Source organism: Geospiza fortis, unplaced genomic scaffold (genome assembly GCF_000277835.1).
Source record: "Geospiza fortis unplaced genomic scaffold, GeoFor_1.0 scaffold186, whole genome shotgun sequence".
In the NCBI taxonomy this organism is placed as follows: Eukaryota; Metazoa; Chordata; class Aves; order Passeriformes; family Thraupidae; genus Geospiza; species Geospiza fortis.
In genome coordinates, this window is record NW_005054331.1 from 3,130,049 (window position 1) to 3,152,600 (window position 22,552).

At 37.7% G+C, this 22,552-nt stretch overlaps 1 protein-coding gene across 1 annotated transcript in view; it reads right to left on the bottom strand.

Annotated features, from left to right (window-relative positions):
* EEA1 (early endosome antigen 1) overlaps nt 1-22,552 on the bottom strand; it is a 101,165-nt gene that overhangs the window by 38,111 nt on the left and 40,502 nt on the right. The window contains exons 2-10 of the mRNA XM_031057552.1: nt 21,554-21,646; nt 18,892-19,014; nt 8,027-8,154; nt 4,108-4,162; nt 3,909-3,974; nt 3,033-3,072; nt 2,132-2,239; nt 1,924-2,045; nt 317-472 (exon numbers count right to left, since the gene is read on the bottom strand). Of these exons, the coding sequence (XP_030913412.1) occupies nt 317-472; nt 1,924-2,045; nt 2,132-2,239; nt 3,033-3,072; nt 3,909-3,974; nt 4,108-4,162; nt 8,027-8,154; nt 18,892-19,014; nt 21,554-21,646 (891 nt within the window). The remainder of the gene's footprint in view (nt 1-316; nt 473-1,923; nt 2,046-2,131; nt 2,240-3,032; nt 3,073-3,908; nt 3,975-4,107; nt 4,163-8,026; nt 8,155-18,891; nt 19,015-21,553; nt 21,647-22,552) is intronic.

The following is a 22,552-nucleotide window of genomic DNA, read 5'->3' on the forward strand; positions in this document are numbered from 1 at the left end:
TTATTTTCTTATGAGTAACACTTAGTAAAATTGTCTTTTAGCCAGGAGCTGTTTGAGACAGTTTGAGGAGTAAAGATCTCCTTAAAGATCCAAATCTGAGATGCTGCCTCCCTTTTCTTCTGCTTGTATGGAAGTGGAAGTTGTAACTGATGGAAGAGCAGAATAACCGAAACTTTTGAAGAAGTGAGAAAATTCAATTAAATGCTTTTTCATTATGATTAGTTATTATTTTGATTTTTCATATGATAATCATGGCAAAGCTAGAACACACATCTTTATGTATGATTATTATTATAATTATGCATGATTATTATACCTCAGAGTTAGCCTGCTGAGCCTGCAAGTGCTTGCACTCATCTTTCAGCTTTTCAGATTCTCTTTCACGTTCCAGGGTCATTTTATCCATCAGTGTTTGAACTTGGACCAGCTCCTTTTTCAGGACAGCCACATCTTCCACACCAGGCCTTTGGAGCTGAAAAGTTGTGAGCAGTGAGCAACAAACATCACAATGGCAGACATGCTTCCAGAGTCAATGTAATTTCTAAAAATCTATCAAATCATCCACCTTATATCCACCTTATAGACAAGGTGACATATACAGTATTACAACGAGGCTTAATAAAAAAAAAAAAAAAAGAGATACAAAACCTCCCCCAAAAAAACCCAAAACCACGGAGAAGTGCTTATAATTCCCAAAGAAAACAGGATTTAAGGGCTAGTTTTTAGGTTTTGTCTGCTAAATTTTGAACTTGCTGATTGATTTCAACCAAATCTGACAAAAGGAAAATTGTCTCAAAGATTTAATTTTTGCAAGTTTTATGTAAGGTAGATGGATAGATACAGGATACTGCCCCTGTCTTCAAGAATTATTTCAGAAAATCACCACAAACAAAACAAAAGGGCAGCTGAAGGCAGTGTCTTGAAGATAATATCAGATATGGCTCATACCAAACCCACAGGTAAAATCTGTGGGTAATTGCATCTCAAGCACCATAACATCCCTCAGCATGAAACAGTATGGAGGGAAAGGAGAGGGGTAGCAACTAGGAGCCCTAAAAAGAGCAGAGAAAAGGAGTGTTGGCATCTTTAGAAGAGAAAAGGAACAGAATAAATGATAAGGAAAAGGCAAGACAAGAAGCAACTGAACAGGGAGGAATGGATAGGTCCAGCATTTGGGCAAGGCCAATAGGCCCTTGAGGGCAGTCAGCTACAGGGAAGAAGGGGGATAAACAAGTCCTACTTTCCTCCAGAGTTTAAGCAGTAGCTGAGTGTGAGAAACTAGGAAATTCCTTGCATTACTGCTTTAGAAGTGGCCCAACTTGCTGAGTCACTGGGATTGCTCCCTGGAGCCATGGCTGAATATAAAAGTCATCAGGAGCCCAAATCCTGGAATACACACACATTGGTATTATCAGCCAAGCACAAGAGGGACAAGATTAACATAGGCATGATGATGACAGCTGCCAGATTTTCAGCCACTGTGTCACAAAACACCTCTCTGAGCACTTCTTAAAAATCCAGCTGCCCAAGGACAGTCAGAGCATAACACCTCATGGAAAAAGTGACCTAAAGATAGATTTTGAAGTCAGCAATGGCATGCTCCAAGTTCAGGTCTGTGCAGTACATCTATATGTGTAATATACTGCAGAAATGCTGAATGGTAGAGCATCAAATGAGAAGTCTATAACATAATGCAGGGTGGATTTTAATATATGTCAGAAACAACATACAATTTATATAATTTCTCACTGGAAAAACACTGAAAATGCAGATCAAAAACAATGGTACTCTGAATTTTTTCAGTCCACAAGCAGACATCTTCAAATTCAACAGAATTTGACTGCTTTAAAACTGTTTGCAAACATTTAAATAAATGCCTCCCTTGACCTGAAAACAACAAAAACATTAATGTGATGTGAATACCAGCTCTGTCTTTAAGTCTTCTACTGTACTTCTCTCTTTCTGCAGTTCTTGTCTTAGGTTCATCACCTTCTGTTCTGCACCTTCCCGAAGGCTGATTTCTTCATCATACTTTGATTTAAGATCTAATAAGAAAGAAGTTGAATAAATGATCCCTTTCACAAATTGCACAAGGAAAGAAGATAATCAGATCTCATGGTAATACACTTACCCACAATTTCAGTGGCCAGTTGTGCTGCTTTTTGCTCAAATAAGTCTTTCATTTGTTTAATGTTAAAATTTTCTACTTGGATCTCTTCTAGTTGCCGTTCTAATGATTCTATTTCCATAAAAAGAACAGTATTATTTTCTAGAAGAACTAGGACAATACAGTTCCTCATGCCCATAACTAACCATGAGAAGTGAATATGTAATCCAAAATCCCTGAACATCCAATCATCTTAGCAAGGCGAACAACTTTACTGAAGTTAAATATCTGCAAGCATGATGTCACTGTCACTAGCTGAGTACTCTGCAGGATTAAGTACATATTGGTTTTCATTGGTCACAAATAGCCCTGCAGATCACTCTGACATGATGCTAAACTCCAAGCCCTGAACTATAATTAAAACCTTTAATCGATATCAGTCAGATAGTTTATGTACAAATAGGGAAAATTTTATTTCTGAGAGCCTCATGGAGCAAAAATTATGGTGCTTCAAAACAAAAAAATATTCACTGTTTTCTTTGCTAGCGATGAGCACAGAAAAACACTACATAAAACCATCACTGAAAAATGCTATAGTTTATATAGTATTGTGCTGTAGTATATATCTCACTGCTTGAATATATGAAATTATTAAAGAAGTGTTCAAGATGCCTCATGAGAACTGCTTTCAGATTCAGAACTCCTGTTTTGCTTCTAAAAATTTCAAACCCTGAGCCCCTGGAACATTTCCCCAGACCACTGCTTAACATAAATAGCTCCTAAGAGATCTTACAATTAACTTTTTGCCAGTAATTGTAACATTCCAGCTTTTTAGCTCTTTAATTTACCAAAAGTGCTAATTTACCTAAAAGCTAAACCAAATTCCAAAGCAGTGCAGAAATTATTATAATAAAATGTTAGCCACCTGTTGACGTAGCTGTTGTCAATCCATCAGATTTAGATTCCTTAAGAAAACAGAATAAATGCACCATTAGACAGTAGGAATAAAAACTACTACTTCCAAAGTTCATCAATTTTTTGGAAAAGACAGGGAAACAAGGACTTCTGTGCTCAAATACTGCACAGCAGTATAAAAATACCTGAATTCAAACAGTTATATTTGGAAGACTGGAAAAGGCCAAGATGACTTTTCATTTCTATATCACTACATTATTAAGGTTTCCACTCATAAGGCTCCAGAAAGAATACCCTCCCCCTCCCTTTCCTCAATATAGAAATCTGTCCTAAAAACAGAGGTTACAGACATCAAGAACATCCTGAGAGGGAGCTTTAACAGAAAGCAATTTCTGAGGTTTGTAACTATCCCGCATCTAAGCAGCTCATAGTAATAAAAAAAGCAAGTTTCCTTTAGGGCACAACACACTACAATTTGCCTTGCATCATCTTTTGAGCTCAGCTGGATACCTATGAAATACCACTGCTGGTTTCCAAAAGTTCTTTACAAAAAGGACTCCATAGCCTTTTTTCATAAAAGATGAAACACCACATTCAATTTACTTTCTTTAATAAACTGAGTTCTGAATAAGCTCAACAGAAGGAAAAGTCTGAACTGAACTTGCAGTGAGTAGTATGGAAGAATCGTTATCTATTCTGACTTTGTTCTTTACATTTCCATATATACAGTTACATTATGTAGAGATAACTGGCTTTGCTTGCAAGAACACGTCAATATTTAAATTACAGAACTAACTAAATCAGGCCACGTGCCTTACAAAAAAGGTTTTAATCTTCAATGTCAATGCTGACGATAAACCTGCTTCAAGTATTTTAAAGCAATTACTTGCTGCCGCTGCCCCTGCAATTTCTCTAGTTCTTTCTTCAGTTCTTCTGAATACCATCTCTCCTCCTGAGGGGGAAAATGATAACAAAAAAAAAAAAAAAAGAAGATGGGGAGAGAGACTATAAATTTGGTTGCTTAACACAGTGGAACATTTCAATTTGAAACAAAGAACCAAGTGCAAGTAAAATACATTTCCAACCTTCAGCGAAGCTTGCAAGTCTTGGACTTCTTGTCGGAGCAGTGATACTTCATCTCTGAATAAATATATCCACAGAGTGGAGAAAATGAATACAAGGTGGTTACATTTTGTCAATTACATACAAGTTGTAACGCATGTTAAGTAATTAGACTGATAGCATGTACTTCATAAATATAACTTACATAATTACAAATATTTCTTTTTAGAGGTTTTTTTAAACTTAGAACAAACAAGATTAATATCACTTTGCACATCTCCTGAAAAATGCTAAACATATTCAAGGGATAAGTAAAGAAATAGGTAAGAATAAAAAGTCTCATGAGAACAGAATGTAAATCTAAATCAGCTCAGTGGTTGAGCGTATCAGCTCAACCACATGAGTTCAGAATGACAAAGCTATGCATTGGAACATTTAACTGGTTTGCATGCCTTTGTTAAAAAAAGGACAGGTTTCTTCTCCTTCACTTTCCATATCATGGAACACTGTTAAGCAACAGCACGCTATCTTACTCCTGAAATATGCAGTTACATAATTTTTCATCCACACAGCAATTTGGTATGCCCCACAGACATATTCACTTAATGGTCTGAATATTTAAAGCCTTAGAATTTTAAATTCTCAAATTTCATGCTGAAGCCTCCAGCCACACAAGAACACACAATCCGAGGCTATAACTGTTAGTAATTGATTCACACAGAACCCTTCAAAATCACAGGTCTCCTTACAGAGTTAAACAACTACACACACAAGAATAATGTTGCATTACTGAGATAAAGCTACTCCAAACCAAGAACATAAGGGTCATTAAAATAATGCAAAAATACTCTTTCTTACTGTTTGTATGGTGGCAACACTAAGGGTTACACAGAATATATATGTCAGGGTACCAGTGCCAACAAATCCTCTCAGTTTTATACCATATAATTTTATTGCTGCTGGTGTGCATTATCCCCTCCTCCACAGATGTTCTTTCAAATTATCTCATACTTAGGAGAAAATAAACCACCAAAGTAAGTTATTCCTTAGCTAAACTGGTGAGGAATAAATTCAATCTACATTAGCATATTAACATCAGGTCAGGGTCATCAAGCAGCAAGTTAAACATGCATTTGAACCAGTGGAGCAAGAACTCCAAGGTGGACCAATTTTAATGACAAAACAAACATGCGATATTGGGAGATTTACTTTTTTTCAAAGGAAAATTTTGTTATGTACACATTATTCTGCCTGTGTGATAGATTTACTGGAAGTTTGCAAATACAACTTTACTGGGGCCGGTGTAGCTGCATTCCAAAACCTGTACATTGGTTGTGGGTGGAGAAGAGGGAACCACTTTCTCATCAGTACAAGTAAGTCAATGAGCTGACATTCAGATCTAAGATTATAAATAAAAAAGCAGGTGGAACAGTCAGCTGTATTGAAGTTGGACTGAACATATACCAGACCTGCAATACCAAAGCATTTAATATGCTCTGGTCTTCACAATACACTGAAGGGTTTGAGTTGTATAAAGCTAGTTTGTAGTAGAAATAAGGTAGTAGAGATAAGGGAGGAGAAAGGAATGAGTTTGCAATGTAAGGAGCCTTCTACAGTAGTTGCCTTGATATCTGCAACAAAATTTTGCTCAACATTCTAAAATGAAACCTGAATTTAGTTTAACCAGTGGAAAATGCATGGGGGAGTGGGGGAGTGGGGGGTGTTTTGAGCGGAATTAGTGTTAAGGGATCGCTACAGGCACTGTAACTTTGCTTTTCTTCCCATCATCCAAATCCTCACCAAATCTCCTTTTCTGCTGTCACTGTGACAATCCCTTCCTCCTCTCAGCACATCTGAGACTACCAACTGGAAAATCCTTAGTGCCTATTCATTATGGTCCACTCAGTTTCCCAGTTGTAAAGCCAGCGCCTCCACCCTAGTATTGAGTACTGATGGCCTTGCTGAAACACACTGGGGGAGTTACATGATTTACTCCTGAAACTTATTCATCATCGTTTACTGGGGAGGGGGAGGAAGAAGAAACTGCGTAATTCCCAGTACTTGACTTCTCCTATTAACTACATATGGAATTTCACCTCCCATTTTTGGTCCTAAGAATTGCACATAAGCTTCACACATGGAGAGCAAGTGGGGTGGCTCCCGGCTGCAGGCTACAATATTTCTTTAATGTGGAATTCCAAGGCGTGGAAAAACATATTTATGTTGAATGAGAGTTTTCTCAAGCAAACAAGCAAATGAGTAGCAATAAAGAATGCCACACTAATAGAAAAATGTAGCTCATGTGTTACACAATGGTTCTCACCAGACTCGCTTTATTCCATTTAAACTCCCTGACCTCATCCACTTTTTCAATTATGTGAGGGAAAACAAAACTACTTGTCCTTAAACTGTCATGAGCCAGGGAAAAATAACTAAATTTCACCAGCCAACATCTCCCTGACTTTGGAAATTTACAGGCATAAAAGTAAGTATTTCATAAACTATATAAACAATATAGTTATGACCAATAATTCCCCCATGTGAATGCTATTATCCTACAAAAGTATCACCTCAGGTCTAAGTTGAATTACTCCAAAAATACTTAAATCAGGCATAAAAAGAATATTCATTATTGAATAAATGTGCACATCAGAAGCCTAATATGACTTCATTAGTACCCTATCACTTTATCCTGTATAAAGCCTCAATTTTGATTTCTTTTGATGCAGAAGCTGAGAGAAAAGGCAGCTATCCACAAGAAAAGAGTCATCCAAGACCTCTGCTAATGCTGGCTCCTACTGGCTTGCCAACTTTGCTCAGTACTGGCTTGCCAGCTTTGCTCAGATCAAATACAGATCTGCACTTGGATAACAACTGAGATATGTTATCTTCCACACTCATTTCTCACCAAGGAGTCACCCTCTCTTGAGTTAGTTACACAAATATACGTATTTCTTTCAATGTAATTATTTGTCATTTTGGGCCACATTTCCGCTTGTGAGAAAACATTTGAACTATTTACTTCCCAGGATCAGCAGAAGCCACGGGGTCATGTGCTGTGTACCTCCGTGCTGCTCACTCTGAATCTCCTGTGTACAAGCCACGGCAGTCTGGGGGAATGTGACAAAGCAGCAGCATGGACTGCTCTTTACAGCAGCACAAAACCAGCACTGAACAGAAAAGGGATTAGCAGGAAGCAAGAGGAAACCTATAAAAATGTTATGCCCAAGAAAAACCTTCCCAAAGCAACTCAGACTACTAAGTTAATATTTCTAGAGAAAGTTTCACATTATCAATTCCTGCTACATACCACTGCTCTCAAAAAAGCAACAACCTGATATACTTCCTATGGATGCATTTAATAATACAGTTTTGAGCAAAAAAAATTAAATAAACTAGTTAAGATTTCTGAAGATCAGCACAGATTTTCTGAAACATAGAAGGAGAATTACTGCACACACAGAAACTTCTCAGATTTGCAAATAACTAGGTAACAAGGGAAGCTATTTAGGCAAATACTGATATTGTAATTCCCCAGTAAGTACCCTAATTAACTAGGGACAAAATTGGGTTTCTTCCCTATCTTTAGGGTTGTCCTCTCCACTCTCCAATGATGATATTTCAGCTCTATGTTAGAAATTAGGAGAAACCCACATTTTTTCTGCCACACTTGTAAAAATCATTCTGGTCTATAATGCTGAATTGTCTGCTGAACAAGAAACAGGTGGCTTAATACCATAAACATATGTATCTGATTTTCACCTACTGTCAGAGCAGTATCAGACAACGTAAGCTACAAGATGCCTTTTAATTCTAGTTGGAAATGGGACATGAACATTTAAATACTTGACTGCATAAGTTCAAATTAATAAAACCTTCAGTGTAACTAGAAGCAGCTCAACACTAGCACAAAAGCACATGCATAAATGAGTACTGTTTCACCTTTCTGGTGACAGATGACCTTCCCCTCCGTGAGTTGAATCAATGCCAGAATTATGAACTGCTTCATAGTGCTTGAACAGCTCCTCTGCTGATCCATGAGACTTCATACAGAGAGGACAAATAAAGCCCTATTACAAAAAGGAAAAACAAACAAACAAAAATATGAAATACATTTCTTTCCCATCTTATTTTTATACAGAACCGTAAATTTTGTTTGCACATTTAAGAAGCAGCAAATGCAATTCTGAAGATTCATACTAATTTCTTTCATGCTCTAATAAGAGTTTTTGCAATTAAAATGTTAAAAAATTCCTGCAAAAGGCACATTCCATTATTCAGTGAGTTTTTTTCCCCAACAGTATTATATACCAGCAACAAAATTTTATTTAGCAAAACAAAAAGGACTGTTCTTCAATTTCTCCCCCCCCAACAAAACAATTTTCCATACAACTTTTCATAAAATCACATTCTTATTCCAAATCGAAGGTAGCATCTGGAGTTATATCTCCTTTTAAAAAGGAGATATAATGACCCACTCTAAAGCACAGTTATTCATAAACCAACTATCTCCATATTGAAACTACTAATTTTAATATGGGCCAGACAACTAAGAATCACTTTTTACTTTTCATATAATCAATCTGTAAATGCCATTCAGATAAACACCACATCAAGAAAATCAGATCTCTACAGGCTTAAGAATCGGAAATCCTCCCCTTTCTTTCCAGCATATACACTACAAGCTTATCAGAGTGGAAATTTAGCAGATCAATGCCCTCATTCTACCCATTAGCCCACAAATGAAAACAGTGTTATGTTCCTCTTTATGTATCTCTAAACATTCATGGAGTGTTCAAGCTGCCAATCACCACAAGTACCATCCACCTAATTTTTCACCATTTGTTATATCTGGTGTTGAGTGCTGGACTACACTGGCTCCTCACTCCTGTGGCTGTCACGCCAACTCTGAGCCCAGTTCCCATCCACACTTCAGCCCATAACAGCAGCGACACCGAGACATTCCCAGAGTAAGAGCTAAAAACCTCGTCTCACAATGAAGACTCCCTGTAATTCCAAGCAGTGCAGAAGGGACTTCATGTAAGTGGGGTGCCTGTCTTTAACTCTTTTAAGGTCCCCTGTCCCTTTAATTCATTTCGAATTTCTATTTTTACATTTATATGTTATCCTTAAGTTTCTTACAGCACTACAAACTGTAGTGTACTCCAACATTAAACCAAGGCTCTCCAGCATCCAAGATGAGAGCACTCCTCTAAATGGGATTATCATATTTCACCTAGCACAGGCGCACATATGAGTTATGGAGGACACATAAAGACTTCTGGCACTTTTCTGCTCTTAACTTTGCATCTGGACGCTAACAGATTTAAATATTAGGACAAAGTGAACATAATGAATGCGTATGTTGATAACCACAAGTAGCATTCATTTATTAATTTGGCATCCATAATATTTTGTTTCACGGGTCACTAAGAATTCAATAACATTTACATGGTTTTAACCCAGGAAAACCACCATGTTCAGCTACTCAAATGTAACCCAAGCTCTAAACAGAGCCTTCATAACTTCTATTATTTATTTGTGCTTCAGAAATGAATTACTAAATACAGTTGCTTGTCAAGTCCACCACATATCATATGGAAAACAAGTTTTGTCACAACTTGACCAAACAAAACAGAGTACTCTTTCCTAAGCAGGAAACAGGCATCAAACCTTAACAACCATTTATTTATTTGCAGAGTTGATCAGCACAGTTTCACTCCAGATGAAACCAATTAATATGTAAGTATACATACAGAAAATTTGTTCAGCTGCTATGTTCCCAGTAATGTTTATCTGACACAATTAGCATAGGATGCCAGTGAGAGTCACTCTGAGTGCAAGAACCAGAGGGACTTGCCTAGCACACAGCAAATGCCAATGAACCACAGGGGGTCACAAAATATAGGACTGGATTTTCTCCTAGAAAGCTTTATACAGAAAGAAGTCAACTTCATACAGTGCAATGATAGTACAACAGCATCCTTTCAGGATGAAACTCTACTAAACAGTTTTCAATGTTGTGTTTAGTTTCTCAGTGTTGTGTTTAGTTTCCCAGTGATAGGAAGGTCTGCTGTTCATAGAGAAAAGCTGTTCATAGAGAAAAGCATGTGTTCCTCACAGTTCCAGTATGTGCATCTAGAAAGAATGACTGCAGAAAATTGCTCTGGCCTCTCCTTCCTTTTGCCCTTTATCTCTTTTCATTTAAACAGCAAAATCTGGCTTTTTTGCTTGGTTTTTTTTTGGTTGGTTTTTGTTTTCTTGTTTGGTTGGGTTTTTTTTTTTTTTTTTTTTTTTTGTTTATGGGGGGTTTTTTGTGGTTTTATTGTGCTTGGTGTTTATTCTATGCAAATAGGAGCCCTAGAGAAGAGGAAAGAATAGATTACATGTGCAATTAGTCCAGGGGGACAGCAATCCTTCATCTCAATTACTGGGCAAAGCCAGCCAAGATTTCCAGGCAGGCAGGGAGGCAGATTTGAAGGCAAGGTCCACAAGGACAAGCGGCCAGAGGCAGAGCAGAGCTGCTGAGCAAAGGGAATGTGCTGCAGCTGTGAGCCTGCAGGGTGGATGGGAGCTCTGGGGAGACAGGCATACTGTCACTGGTAGATGGGAAACATGGACAAAATCTCCTCCTCTTTTTAGACACTGCCTTCCTCTCATACAAGCAGGGATAAAGCAAGCATCACCCACCAGTCTCAGGCTCTTCACCAGCACTGTCATGACTGTGGCTGGCCTCAGTTTTGGGGGACACTGTTGGAGTCAGCTCTCAGATGCACCCTTACTCTAATGCAGCTTTTGCTGGAGGTCTGACACACAGGCTCTAACAGAGTGAGCCATCACCCTTCGGGAACAAGGTGCCTTTGCCATGGGAAATGTCATCTTCCCTGTACAGAGGTGGGCCAGAACACCACCTCCTACAGACACAGGCAACCAGCACTCATACATCACAGCCTCAAACTGCACAAACCCAGGAACCAGCTGCACCTCACAGACTGATAATATCCAATGTCAACTCTGATGTCAACAGCACCAATTCAGTTGCCTTTACAGTAGGAAAATCAGAACCATCAGGGTCCGTCTGGCAGCTGGCAGTAACAGGTAGAAGCGTGTAAGTTTCCTGGATCTGTAACTATCAGCCCCAGTGGCAATCTTGTTTGGGAAACTGGATTGGTGGATCACTAAGTTTATCTCTTAAAAAAATTAAAATTAAATACAGCCAAATAAAAAATATCTCTCAGTATCATCTTGAGATGAACTTTGTAAATATGTTCAAAAGTGTATTTTATTATTCTAAAGACAAACATGTAAGAAGAGGGAAAGAAAACTGATAGTATGAGATGCTTAAATTTAGTGAACATTTCTGTCAGTTTGCAGGAATTTATATCAGGTCCAACATATTCCTACCATCAGAACCACACCTGTCTTGGATAAAGAGGAGATGGCACAGCTACAACCAAGAGGTGTCATCAGAGCCTGAGAGAGGAGCTGAGGCAACCTTGCCAGTAAGCCTACACCTGGATGGATACCTTAACTAACAGAATCCTTTATAGAAGCAGCAAGTATGAGAGTATCTTGAATTTTGCTTTCCTTTTAACATGTGCTTAGGGATTACTTTGCATAAAGCACAGCCACAGAGAAGCAAAAGGTATTTCACATTCTTCATTTAATAAAAGCAAAGACATCACTTACAGCCCCTTCAGTGCTGCACCATAACTCATGATTCCCTAGCTGATGTTTCTGGTTGGGTTTATCTTTCAGTCTACACAGAAAGAAAAGAGCCTAAAAGAAGTTAAATGATGATTACTTGGGTTTGTTTTTATATCTTCTCACCAAGAAATGACAATTTATTGAATTCAAGGACTTTTGCAGATGCCTGCCAGTTTCACAGAAAACAAAAAATAATCCACAACAACTACATGCACTAGTTTTATCAGGAAAAAGTTCTTGAGATCACCACAGAATTTCTGAAGCCATGCACAGAAAGAAAAAATTTTTTAAAAAGGCATTCAGACCAAATTCCAATATACATGCACAAACAAACAACTAGGAGACAGCACACAATTTACAGCTCAAAACAACCCCTGACCCAATAGTCCAGGCATTCCAATGAGAACGACACAATGAAAATGAGACCCAATGAGTGAGACACTAAACTTCAAATCCCAATTTTCTGATCCCAAGGGAAACATTCTTCTTTCAGGAGGCCAATGGGCCATGCCAAGCACCAAGCACCACCAGAATACCACGCTGTCTGCAGTGGGACAGGCCTTCCTCAGTGCAAAGACTCCAAAACACAGGGGTTTCACTCACAGCAGAACAGAAGCTGCTACACAGAAGTTTTGTAGGAAAGCATCTTGCCTCAGCTTGACTTATAATGCCAAATTTCACTAAAGATCTCAGACTCCATGAAAGCACCAGAAGATTTTTTTAACCTACCTTTCTCAAGATAGACTTACAAATAAGCCCAAAGAACAAAAAACTACTTATCTCCTCTAATAGCTGAGATTTATTTTCAAGCTTGATAACATTAAGCTTCTCAGTGCTCTATCTCCTTAAAACCATTCAAGGTAAATTATTTCTTTCTGGTAACATTAATATTTGTATGAATCATTAAGACAGCATTCTTTGGGAAGTATGCCAGGATACTAAAAGAAACACTAGAAGGAAAATCTCACTACAAAAACTAGCATGGGATTTGGTGGGGTTTTTTTGTACTAAAATAATTTACAGTGCTATTAACTATTGGAAGAACTTTGGCCTACAATATTGAAACACAGTGCCCAGCAAAAGCAGGGCACAGACCCACAGGCAGACAAGTGCACAACCAGACCAACTGCAGGCTACCACAAAGTCCTCCTAATCCTCACATAAACTATTCCCAGTTTAAAATCATGTAACAGGAAAATGAATGTGTACGACTGAAGGGTTTCTGGATTTCTGTCTTCTCCTTATATTACTCTGCAGGACTAGGGGTGATGGGGTTGACTGTGTAAAGAAGGATTTCAAAAATTTCAGCCTTTTCAGAATATTGTCTTAGTTTTAATGATGTTTTTTTCATCAGCTGAAGGCTCCCAACTTAGGTTTAAAAAACCCCCAACATTCACATGTAGATGTCCACTCTCCAATCACTACCAATGCAGAGCTATTCAACACAGTTAATGGAGCAAGAAACCAGTCACCTGACTGAACAGATGTGCATACCTCAGGTAGGGTCAGCATAAAACTCCCAGGGCTCCATCATCAGTAACTGGAACCTCAGACACCTACATACAGATGCATTCAATCCCCCTTCTTCTGCCAACTGCTCTCCTTTTGCCCTGAGCTTCAATGAAATGGTCTTTTAGAGCCAATATGAAATCTTGCCTTAATTAGTTAATGAGTGAGAGCACAGCTTATTTTACTCAAAGTTCCTTTCTCACAAATTAAAACTGGAGGACGGTTGAAGGACAGTCCCATGGGCAAAACAGTTTTTACAGGACGGAATTGAGCTGTGCTCAGGTCCTTAGAATCCAATAAATAAGGCACCTTATTTAAGTTTTAAAGTCACAGCCATAGCAACTCAGCTTCCTTAGCATCTTCTAGCAGTATCTGATAATAGTGCAGTCAATCCCATTTTAAAACTGCATAGAATTGAATAAGTGGTCCCCTTTAGGATGCTATGATTGCTGCTGATCTACAGCTGTGTGTGGTAGAGAGCCATAGAGCACAAACAGCTTCATATAGCACAGAGCTGCATTTACTAATACAAAGCTTCTGCAACATCTTGTATTTTTATTACAACATGGGTCAAGCTTCGAGAACCATGGAACTTCACTGCTTCACTGTTTTCCATCTTGGAAAATATTTAAGAACTGTGGTAAATTAAACAAAACAGAACAAACAAAAACAAACAAAAAAATTCCACACCTCAACCTCACAATCCCAGAGAACCATTTCAGGATAACTGACACTTTACCACATGGAAAACATTAACAATTATTCTACTATATACATGCTACAGGACAGCTTAGCCCAAACCAAAAACCAGGATGCACTTTAACACGCTTGGCATTCACATAACTAGGCTTTAAGTTTAAATAGATTTGAGTACCTAAGTTTCACCATTGGCCTTCCAGAAATACTAGGCCAGCACTCCCAGCTACAACCTGTTTCCAGTGAGCTGCATGACCAAAAAGCCAACAGCAGAGATTGAAGCCCAGGGCTGAAACACCTTCTGGCCATGACCTATGTCTGTCCATCTCTCAGAATACAGACTTACTCTCACACAGCTGTACTGGTACAATAAGCTGTATGCTGTGAATAAAGTTCAGTATGTTTAGAAAACTGAAAGTAAGCTCACCATTCATGTTTCTTCTACTGCAGGCGAACCCCCACAATTTTCCTCAATATAAGATACACATCTTCACCAGCACCCAAACAGTAAGTCCAAATTAAAACTCAGATATTCTCCAGTTACACAGTGATTTAAAGGCTGAAACATTTTACATGATGGAAGATCAGAAACTATATATTTAGGGCCAGCAGAGAGAAACATAAATGATATTTCAGAGCTGAAAGATGTATCAAGTAGCTTCTAGATTGTATTTTCCAAATATATATCAAAGCAATTAACTGAATCCTCAGGAAGTTCTCAGAAGCAGACTACACAGTCTGCCTAGACAGCAAGGGCAAGACTACATTTCATAATTGATTTCAGAAGGCCTACATATTGATTTAAAAAAAATCATGACATATTTTAAGTTAAAGAATAAAAAAATTAGGTTGCTCCCTTTATATATTGCTAAAAAGAAAATACAGTTGACACTTTTCATGTCTTTCACCAGATAAAACCCTTTCCTCTGTGTTTAGGTAAACAGTAAGATGACAGTGGCTTTCTCAGATAACATCTCTATTTAATCATTAGAAAAGTAGGTAAAAAGGTCATGTTGAGTATAATTAAGACCTGCAGTCCATTTCAATTTTACAAGTATTTAAACCTCTGGACAATGAGAGCAAAGATGTCTTTGTGTATTATTTTATACCAGAACATAGAATTGATTTCTTTATAGAAAAGAAGCTGGATTCTTCCTAAGAAGAATAGAACCATAATTTCTAGCTCAGTTTTTTATGTTTTTACTGCTATTAATGAGTAAGACTAAAATTGCATCACAACCTGCAAGACTACAACTTTGTCATCAGTTAGAAATTCTAATCCAGTGGGATCTCTATTTCTTAAAGAAAAGTCATATTCCATGGCCAAGTCAAATCAAATCAGTATCTCTAATTCTTCATTCTCTTAATACTGTTCAGATGTTGAAGGAAGTTAATATACTAATGTAATTCAATCAATAATTTTTGTTCGTGTACAAAGCAGGTGAGTACTATTGAGGTGAAAACAGGCACCACAACCTAATTTGAGAAGCAACTGAAAGAGAATAAAATATCAGCTTTAAAGTGTTGACATGAAGTTCTGTGCAATAACAGTCTGCAGCACTCCAAGGGCATGCATAGAAACAGAAGATTCAATCAATTGCATCTACAATAAGAGAGAGTCGGGGGAAAAAGCATAAAAATGTGATCTTTTAAAAGACTGACTTAAAAACCACACATTTTTGCACAACTACTATGCCAACTTACATTCTCTGTAATTCTGCTATGAAAAGCCTATTCAGGAAACACCAAGGTCATATCTTGCTTGTATTACCCAACAAATACATTCCTACCAAAAGTCTGGAAATTTATGAAGACTACCCAAAAGAACTGTCTGAAAATTGCCTTAGATTTAGCCCAATGGTGGATAAGACAACAGATATTAACAGCCACTATATTCTAATGCTGCAGGGGTACCATTCAGTGGTTGCTTTGGATGCCTCAGATAAAAACAGCACAGGAGGTCTCAAACTATGCCTCTATACTGACTCACTGTTTAGATGCTCTGAACGCCCAACAGAGACTGTCAGGAAATGCAAGACACAGTTTAGAAATGTATCATTCCTTTCAAAGAAAACAAAACAAAACAGAAGCCACCATACTGCTTTTGTTAGTGACACCACTATATACATTGAAGTTGGGAAATGATGTTTGGGAACTTGGCAATGTGTGTGACTTTCATATAGCATTTGTTTGGTTAAGTTGGTTATACATGGACAGACATTTGCCAACATTTTGGTGGTTATTCCTGCAGCTGAATAGGCCATTGTATTTTAAAGCAAGGCTTCATCACACCTTGGGGGGCAGGGGAAGTATTACACTGACATTTTCACCAGTTAGCATAGGTTTCAACCCCTAGTTTGAAAAAGAGGGCTGCAGAGAGCTGCTCAAGAAGATGGCCATAAATCAGGCTATAGGCAAGTGGCAAGAAACCTTTCCCACAACAGGCCACTGCAGGTGAGAATGCTGGTTACTGAAAAACAAAGACCAATTCTCACTGCAGGGAGGACAGAGGGTGAGGAAAAGCAAGGAGAACATGGGGGCACTTGCTAAAATTTTCATCAGCTGATAGGTGTATGAGTGGAAGGAGAGCTAGCAAAGAAACCACATGTAAAATCTAAAGCAAGGTACCAAGGCTTTTGTTAACCAAGTAACAATTTTTCAGGTCTCACAAAGTGTATCTAAACACTGGCCTTGCCATACATCCTATCTCCTCGTTTAAGGAGAATTCACTAGCAAAAATCCTGAACTCACAAGTTTCTTTAGCACTCTTTTCAACAAAAGGTATTTGAACTCTTCCCAGTACTAGGTACTATCCACAGTACTAATCACAAGCAATACCAGTAAACATTAACAGTTTAAATAAAGCAAACTGAGCAATGTTTCATATGTCTGCTACACAAGACGACAGTGACAACATTTTATCATTGTTATAATGCTGTCCCAGAAAGGGCAGAGATTGAATGAGGTGTGACAGCCTGGCTGTGTTGCTTTTTCAATGTGTTTGCTACAAATGCAAACTATTCTTTTCCATCAGCAAACAATTAGCTTGCTTGTTGACTTCTCAGTAGTCAAACATGTTAAACTTTTCATACTAGTATTGACTATAGTTATTATCAGAATTCCCCACTTTTTCAATGCTTCTAGGCATTCTCACATAACAAAAGATCAAACTGAAAAAAACCCCACACATATATTTTCTTTCTTTGTTTCTCATCTCTTACAGATATTTACTGAACGACAGTACAAAGAAACACTGCTTTAGCAACAAGAAACAGCAACAGCTAGAAACAAGTGAATTTGTATTTCAAGTGCTACAATCAATACATAGCTTTATCAAATTTAAAGCTGTAATCAGCTCTTGACAAGAGAAAAGTACTAACCAAGGAACTGACAGAAAGTCAGTGGAAAAACAAAACGTCAAAGTGGGCAACAACCTGGCAGTCAACTCCATAAAATATGCTAAGCACAACCAGCTTAAATAAAACAGTAACTTCTTCAGGTAATCCAACCACCTCTGATGCCACAACCTACTGACACCATCACATCAGGAATGCCACAGCTTATTCAAGACCAGCACTTGCATCATGACCAGATAATAAAGAAAATAACAAGCTGACTTGACCACAACAGAGCACTATTGACAGCCTCTGCTTCAACAAGAGGCAGTGAGGAGTCCATCAAAAGCCATACTCAAGTAACCCTGGCTCTGAGAGGTCCCACACCACTCCAAGAGAGCAGCACAGGTCAGTCTTACCACAGATCTTCCTCACTTAATCAGGTGACACTTCACACTTGAAATGACGTCTCAAGCTATCTCTAGAATAATCAATGTATTGACTCCTTCCATCATTTTTGGGAATAACATCAAACAATTTAAAGTTTTCCCTTCAAAAATACAGTGTAAATACACATCAAGTATAAGGAAGGAAAAAGGCACTACCTAGCAAATATAACACCAAACCAAATAAAATCACATCACACACACATCCTAGAATAAACACTTAGATCTCAAAACTCAGCAAAAGTAACATTGGCAGAAACAACGTAAAACTTCACCTCTATACAAACCCATTCCGCGCACAGCAAGCTGCCTACCCCCAGAAGTCCAATCTACTCTCCACGAGGTTTGCAGCAAAAAGAATCAGATAGCCTTGTGCAGCTGGAGGCTGTTAACTTCCAGAATCTAAATTCTTCTAGTTCTGGAGCATAAAACCATGCATTTTGTTTTAAGTGTGTAGTTTTACACTGCACAACTGGAAGAATTTACAAATGCATCTATTAACTGACACAGCCTTTACATTTTCTTGGGGGCATAAAAAAATCCAGTAAGATTATCTATTAAATTTTTTTCCTAATTATTTTTATAATGTTGCTGCATACATAAGCTCTTAAACATGTTCAAAAGGAGAAGTTTCTGAGGTTTTTATATTACCACCCTCTGTTCCCTTTACCCAATGTACTTATCTTGCACTAGAAATCCACTTCTTAAAAAAGTTAGCTAATAAGAACTCAAAACACTCTTTTCACAAAGGATGTGCCTGATCCAACATGTTTATCATGATACTGAGTCTGACATGAAGACAATCAAATAAGGAAAGTCTTTTTTATAAGAAAATCAAGCAAAAGCAGTTTAAAAAGAGAAGTATATATATATCAGTGACTGCAAGTCTTCCAATACTGCAAATGTTTCATGTGACAGACAACTGCAAACCAGAAAATCAGACAGGAATTAATTCTTCTGCTGAATATATACTTTGGAATCATGCATATGAGATCAAATTTGTTTAAGCAAGGAATCAAAAGAAACTATTTAAAAGGCTGACACCAGGAAAATATGTAGTTTGTTTAAAGCAGCCCATCACCAAAGCTATTTAAACAAAATAAACAAGACCCACACTAGTAGCTGGGAGGTCACGAAGCTCCTGTCTTCCTTCTGTCCCAGTGTGCTCACTCTGGTAATGTTCAGACAGATCAGTGGGAGTTACACACACTTTCATACACAATGGACAGATGAAGCCCTGTGAAATGCATATTTGTTTGTAAGAAACTAATAAAGACAAAAAAATGCAGATATGGAATCAAAAGTTTGAATTTTTATGCTGAAAGCTCTCTACAATCACCAAAAGCAAAGTCTGTTTTCCTTTTGGAGAGAGAACTTTTAAAAACCATAGCAATACTATAGAGAAAGCAAGAATGAAGAGTTATTAAGGACATGAAAATAAATCTAAAACATGCCTTAAAAACTAGGACCATGCTGCATACCATTATGTGTTTTCCTTACACTCTTGGTGCCCCCTTCATGTGACAGAGGAACAAGCTGCATAAAATATCGTGAATGGAGCATTACAAGGCATTATGTCACCTCCATCACAAGGTTTCCCATAAGGGTGCTCAGATGTTTTGGACAAAGAGGGAAGAGTGGTGCAGTGAGACTGCAGAAATGCCTCTATAAATTAATAAGCAAGTTTGCAACAGCAGCAGGAGAGGCTGAGGCAAACCTGTCTAGTTAACACAGTTACATTACACTAAGGAAAGCACCATCTCACTGGCAGACTCACTGCAAGCATGGAATATTTAGCAACCCTGTACTGTTGACAGGTGCACTGGAACCTAAGCTGCAAAGGTAAGAGAAACTCAAACATTTCCTCCCTGGGCAGATTGCACAGTGAATAAAAGACTTCATTATAGGTCTACCTGGGACCTGAAGTGCCAACATGGTCACAGACAGGACATGAGCAAATTTTTACCTCTTCTTCAGCAGTTTGAGCAGTCTGAATTCAGACTTTCCCACTCCTTCTGTTTCATACTACAATTCTCAAAAATCAGGATTTATTTCAACCAGGCTTGAAGAGAGAGGAAACATAAAAATCTGCACAGATTTCATAATTATTCTCCATTTGAATCTTGCAGCAATACAAATTAGAAAATCTAGCCAAGAAACTGGAGTGAAAACAAGTTAATGGACTTCTGACTGCAGAATAATGTGGAATATCATGATAAAACAAACAGCAAACATTCTGCAGAGACCAACTATAGTGCTCCTGAAGAGAAGCTCCAGGAGAGACAAGACCTCAGGGAAGCTGTGAGGGAAAAGGAAGGCTAACAGATTCCAGTAGCATTACATGTGAATCTAAAAACCTATCACCAGGTTCGGAGCTCAGTTTCAAACAGACTTTGGAATTCAATGTTAAGGATAATACCCAATGCAAGTAATGATGGAATTATGGACAACCAAAAGATACTTTTTTTTTATGTAACAAATGCATGTCAAGAGTGACAAGGCAGCCTTTGGTCTGACCCAGTTTCAACTCAGTAGAAAGAACAGCCAATGGGGCAACAGTGCAGGCACACCACCACACTGAAAGCTCATCCTACACCAAGAAAATACCGCTCCATTAGTACTGAGGTACCCTATGGTACCCACAAGCTGTACAGTCAGAGATGCTGCACTCTTATTAACAGAACTGTATCATTTTAACCAAACTTTAGAAAGAAGAAATCATCTCATTGCATGTTTTTATGCCTTAATCAACTACAAAAGTAATAAGATTTTAGTCTGTAATTTAAGAATATTTATTTGCTTCAGAGATTGTTAAATATGCACACAAAACAGATTAGGACTCAAAAATGTGTGACATGTAGAACATGCAGCAAAATATTATGGAATGTCTGATTACATTGACTGCAATAAGGCACTAAGAAAGTAGAAATAAGCAGATGCACAAACAGGATTTTAAACAGCGCAGTGAAAGTTTCTCTCATCTTGTATCACACACTGGAGTATTTGAATCATCACACACTTTATTCAGTGTAAGAAAGGGCACTTTGCTCCATTTAATGTTGCAATAGGGGTAATTAACCCTGCACTGTCTATGTATCTTAAGCTCAAAACATTTTCAAGATAGGTAATCAGGCTACATTAGCGCAAATGAGCTTCAACAGCCAGTAAAGTCAGTTTGCAATTTTCAGAGTTAATGTCAGACAACACTGTAAATACAAAGACATTAAAATATGGGATTGCAGCAAGAATAACAACTTATTCTGCTGATTAAGTATGGCATGCAGCACACGAAACACTGCTAGGACTTATACTCCAAATACATTATCTACCAAATAAAACTCAATATATTTGATACTTCACATGAAGGAAGAGGTTTTCAGTACACATTATAGCTCAGCAGAAGCAAGGTGAAACTGAAGTACAAGCACGATAAAATGTCAATCCTTGTTTTTTGCAGCTCTCATGAAAGATTTATTAACAAGGAGTCTTAAGCTTACATCTCATTGCTTTTAATTTTAATAATTCATCTCTAGAACTACGGAAGAATTACTTGTGATTACTTGGATAGATAAGCCTAATTAATAGTTACATATAAACATAGCCTAGTCTTCTTTTTTATTTAAATAACAAACAAATTTTAGAATATGACATTTGCAAGTATTTGTTTAGTAGAGCTGATATTTAAGAAGGGCATCAAATGTTACTCCAACAGCTCCATGGATCAGGGAAGCAGCATCCAAGATTTAAGACACCAGCCCCATGAATGTGCACAGTACCTCTGAGGAGCCGTCGTTGTTCACGTCCACGGCATTTCCAGGCGTGGCAGATGAATCCGAATCCGAGCTCTGAGACCCACCTCTACCTGGAGTCTGAAACAGATGGGCAAGACAAAAGTGAGAGTCTACATTTTAATACTTAATAAATATTTACTAAAGCACAGTACATATCCTATGCAAAGGCCTCTCTTCTTGTTGGAATACAGAGGTGTTTTTCCTCCACAAGAAGCGAACAGGTTGACAAGCAATTATACAACTTTCAGCACAACACTTCAAAAAAACCTTCTATCCAACACTCTCCATCCATAAAAAACCAAGCAGATACCAGAAGCAAAGGCCAGGATTTGAAACCACTTCCTCTCATGAATGCTCACGACAAAACAAAAACTTTGGCTAAACTCTACCCTTGTATTACTCTCAGTGATGTTAAATTAGGTCACTATATCCTACAGGAAAACACTAAAAATTACCATCTAAAAACTTTCATTAGTAGTAAACTAGTATCATCCTACTTTCTTTATAACTTTTCTACATTCTAGACAAGCACTTAAATATATGAAATACGGAAAACTGAAGTTTGAGAACCTTGTTTTTTCAACAAGCACACAAGCAGGTATACTGTCTTGATTGGAAACAATAAAAATAATAATCAAGCCTATGGTAAAGTTAAAACATGCCAATCAGTAAGACAACCTATAAGGACATACTCCTCTGAATATGCTAAAAATCTAATCTACAGTATTGATTTGAAATTACAGACTTAGATAAAATAAGCGAATAAACTTTAAATACTACATGATTCAAAATCTGGGTAGATGGATCGTATCTTATAATCCTTATTTAACTATAGCTTTGATTTAAATTTGTTTTAACTTCTCTTACTCATCTCCAGAATGTCACTGCTTAACTGATGCAGAAGAGTAAGCATTCTTAAAGGAAACATCATTAAAAAGTTATCTCAATATGTATATGCAATCCTAGTTTCAACAAAGAACAAAA